Raw genomic sequence first — 3,876 nt, forward strand, 5'->3', positions numbered from 1 at the left:
GTGTTACAACTGCAAGATGTGCCTATCAGCTTCTGTCTTCTTCACATTCTAACCTCAGGAATAACACCTGCAGCCTCCAGCTTGCCGAGTTCTGTTTTGCTCAACCTGGACCAGCCCAACCCAACTTAAAATATAGTACAAAAGCTCCCCTAGCCACCCCACTCACTGGGTGGTGCTTGCAGCTGTCCTGGAAGGTCCAGCCTGGGGTTTCCCTGGATAAGACTGCAAGGGCGGAGCCAGGGAGGGGGTTGGGGGCGGGGGCTTCGGGCATATGGGGTGCTGGCTATCAGAAAAACACTCATAGCTGCTGCCACCTTCAACCTTAAACAGGTTTGTTTAATTCAGTGTATGTATACTCTTTATTAGTGGGTAAATATTAGAAAATCATCTCTCAGTAGGTGCAGGCAGGGGCAGGCTGGGCTTGCCCAGCTGACTGGGGGTGAGCCCCTCAGGGGGCCCCGGAGTGGTCTGCAGTGTGAGGCTGTCCCGCCAGGGCTCGTACACCAGTGTGTAGCTCTCCGCCCTCTTGACAGTGAACTTGTAGGTGCGATTGGGCAGCAGGTTGTGGACTTCAAAGGTGCAGGCTGCTACAGGGATGACACCACACTGCATGCATTCCTGCTGTGTCCGCGGCTCCAACAGCTTGAAGCGCAGCTCAAACTGTTCCTGCACTGCTGGCTGGATGGTGACAAACCAGCGTAGGCTGACCCAGTCCCAGTGAGCCACCGACTCCTTCCGGTCAAACATGACCGGCATCTTGGTGCTCAGCATGAGCCTAATATGTGGGATTTTGGTGGCCCCAATGTCAGACACCAGCCGGTGCTTGATATGCAGGCGGCCCGGCACCATCATGGCCAGGAAGTTGTCCATGACGGCTGACAGGTCTGCCAGGCGCTGCTCCACGAGCCCCCAGCCAGCCAGGAAAGGCCGTGGGTCCGGCGACTCGAGCAGGGAGTCCAGCTCTAGGCGACCCCGGTCCAGCTGCTCCAGCAGATCCCCAAGCAGCAGGAGCTGGATCTTGGTCTGTGCCGTGCCCACCTTCTTCATGCGCTGGAACTTCCAAGGGTCAATGAGTTGAAACATGGTGTTGGGCAGCACCAGGGAGTTCTGGTCGCCCAGAGCCAGGTGCTTGGGGAGGATCTCGATATAGTAGGAGCACTTCTTAAGCAGCTGCATGCGGGCATGGTGGCGCCTGAGCAGGTGGGGACTCAGGTCTGAGGCCAGGAACTCTCGCAGGGTGTTGCGGCGCTCCGTGTAGGTGCTCCAAGCCTCTGGCTCCAGCAGTTGCTGATCCTCCACCTCTTCTCCCTCCTCTGTGTCTAGGAAGGGCTGTGGACTATCCAGCTTCATCTTGTCCAGGCCCAGGCCTGCCACCTGGAAGTTCATTGTCTGCGAGCTGGCTGGGAGGGCTGCACATGAGCTGCAGTGTCAGGCTGGCTCTGCCGCCCCCCAAGCCCTCAGCCCCACTCTGGCCTTCCACCCTCCCGTGCACAGCCCTCTAGAAGTTTCTATGGGAGGACAAGATGGTTGGCTGTGTATCGGGACAAAAGTGGATGTTGAGGCCCAAAAACCTCTCCTGAGGGGCCACTCATCCTGTGCAGTGATGAGACAGAGCCAGGCTACAGTGGCCCTGGGACAAAGCCGTCTGGACAGAAACCCAGCCACAGACCAGTGGTGAGCCTGGTATGGGCCATGTTCCCCATCTGACACGGGGGATGGTGGCCTCACTGCTGTGGAGGGAACCTGGGGTTCTGAGCGGCATAGTGTACCCCCTCAGGCACTCATGGACCATCCTTACCCACCAGTTCTCCTTGGGACCCTCCACATGATGCCTCCCCATTTGCAGGGCAGAGGGAGCTGAAGACAGCGCCCTGAGGAATCACCATGGTCCCAGCTGCCGATATGAAGCCCTCACTGCCCACACTGGGGCTTGTGTGCCTGGAAGGAAAGGCCTCCGCAGGGGTGAAGCCCATTGCCCATGTTGCAGGGGGGCAGCCAGAGGCTAGATAAAAGGCCAGAGCTGGCTCTACTTGGGTGCTTGGTAGGCAAGCACTCTACCCCGAGCTTCACCTCCAACCCATTTTTACTTTTTTATTTTGAGGTAGGGTCTCCCTGACCTTGAATTTGTGAGGCTTCTGGCTAGCCCTCCTGAATAGCTGGGGTTACAGCTATCTGCCACTGTACCTGGCTTCTCCCTCCATCCCCCAAAAGACAAGGTATCTCTAAGCTCCCAGGCTGGCTTTCAACTCCTTGGGCTTGAAAAAAATCTTCCTGCTTCAGCTTCCCAACTAGCTAGGACTACAAGTGTACAGCACTGTTCCAGGCGGTTCCAAGGTTTGAGCCCTGGACCCCAGAATCCACCGTACACACCTTGTCCCCAGACCCAGGTTTCAGGTTCTTGCGTGTCAATGGAGGGGCTGGTGTACCCGCGGCTGGAAACAGCGGCGAGCAGCTGCGGGACGGCTTCACCCCATTCACCTCTAACCCCCAGGCAGCCTCTCCTACGATACCTGTCCCAGGGATCCCCGCCCCTCGGCCACGTCTGGTTGACTCCCAGCTTCCGCGCCTCCGTCCCGTCCCGAGCCCCTCTACCTACCCTCGTCTCCTGAGCGTCCAGAGCTCTCTCTGAGAGCCAGGCCACCTCCCCGGCCTAGGCCGCGCCCCTTAGAGGACGGAACCCCGCGGCAAACTACTCAGGCCTTCGGCGCGGGCCGCGCGCCTCCAGTCCCAGGTTGCCATGGAGACCGACTGCCATTGTGACGCCCCTTCCGGCCAGCTAGGGTGCAGGGCTACTCTCCGCCGCGGCTTCCCTCACGCGACTGCAGCCCAGGGGCTGTGGGGTGCACCACACCCCTCTGCGCACCGCATGGACCCGGGGTCCCTGTGCTGCGGAGTTTCTGGCCTGGGGAGGGGCGTGGAGCAGGCGCCTCGAGGCCACCCTGGGCCGGTGGAGTTAGGGCAGAGGTGGTAACCCGGGTCCCTGCGGAGCCCTCGGCCCGGCAGTCTGCGGCGCCCTGTTGGGGCTCTTCCAAACTCACTTTGGGGGCTGGAGAGATGGCTCAGTGGTCTAAAGCACCTACTTGAAACAAGCTTGGCAAAGCACAAGGACCACGATTCAATCCTCCAGCACCACATGCCAGCCAGCCGCGCCCCCTGGTGGGCTGAGCTGGCCACACACACACACACAATAAATAAATGTAATAAATAAAAATAAATAAATATTAAAAAAAAAACAAACAAAAAAACTCACTTTGGTCTGGGCCTGGAGAAATGGGGTCTTCATGGAGCCCTGAGGGAGTTCTCAGGCTGTCCTTTTCACCTGTACCCCAAATTGGACTCAGGACCTGTGGGGTCACCACCCATCACCCCCACCAGGAGCCAACCGCCCCACCCCCACCCCCCAGCGCCTGCCTCCTCCTGGAAGAAACCCCTTCCGGTTCTGTCTCCAGCCTGAGGTCAGGGTTGTTAGGGGTCGCTCAGAATAGAAACCAGATCGGCCAGGTTGGAATTTAGAAAGCTGTTTATTACTAAGCGCAGGGTCCCCGGTCTGCTCTCACTCAGGAGAGGAGCGAAAGGGGCTTGCTCAGGAAGCAGGGAGGGGTTTTAAACCCTGGAACCACACTGAATTTGATAAACAAATTTATTTATTTATTTATCTGCGGAGCCGGGGATTGAACTCAGCCCCTTGCGCTTGCCAGGGAAGCACATATTCCAGTGAGCCATCTCCCCGGGCCCAAATTTATTATCTGACACAAAATAATATTTTCAGAATCATTGTGACCACTATTCAATAATGCGTTCAGAGTCATTGTGACCACTACTCAAACTAGATTTGCTGAGGCTTTTGTTTCAGTTTCTGGTTAATTTGCACCTGAG

General features: G+C 57.5%; 1 protein-coding gene across 4 annotated transcripts; it reads right to left on the minus strand.

The window, feature by feature from the left end:
• Nucleotides 1–336: 336 nt before the first annotated feature.
• Nucleotides 337–2,781, minus strand: Fndc11 (fibronectin type III domain containing 11). Of its 4 annotated transcripts, none has more exons than XM_004644149.2 (2): nucleotides 2,597–2,781; nucleotides 337–1,374 (listed from the first exon to the last, which is right to left on the minus strand). In XM_004644149.2, the coding sequence occupies exon 2, from the start codon at nucleotides 1,348–1,350 to the stop codon at nucleotides 385–387; it is 966 nt and encodes a 321-aa protein (XP_004644206.2). In that variant the 5' UTR covers nucleotides 1,351–1,374; nucleotides 2,597–2,781; the 3' UTR covers nucleotides 337–384. The 4 variants fall into 4 exon arrangements, with proteins under 4 accessions (XP_004644206.2, XP_023560082.1, XP_023560080.1 ...); XM_023704314.1 differs by having other exon boundaries at nucleotides 337–1,400; XM_023704312.1 differs by having other exon boundaries at nucleotides 337–1,409.
• Nucleotides 2,782–3,876: the final 1,095 nt, after the last annotated feature.

Source organism: Octodon degus, unplaced genomic scaffold (genome assembly GCF_000260255.1).
Source record: "Octodon degus isolate 3935 unplaced genomic scaffold, OctDeg1.0 scaffold00194, whole genome shotgun sequence".
NCBI classification, from domain to species: Eukaryota; Metazoa; Chordata; class Mammalia; order Rodentia; family Octodontidae; genus Octodon; species Octodon degus.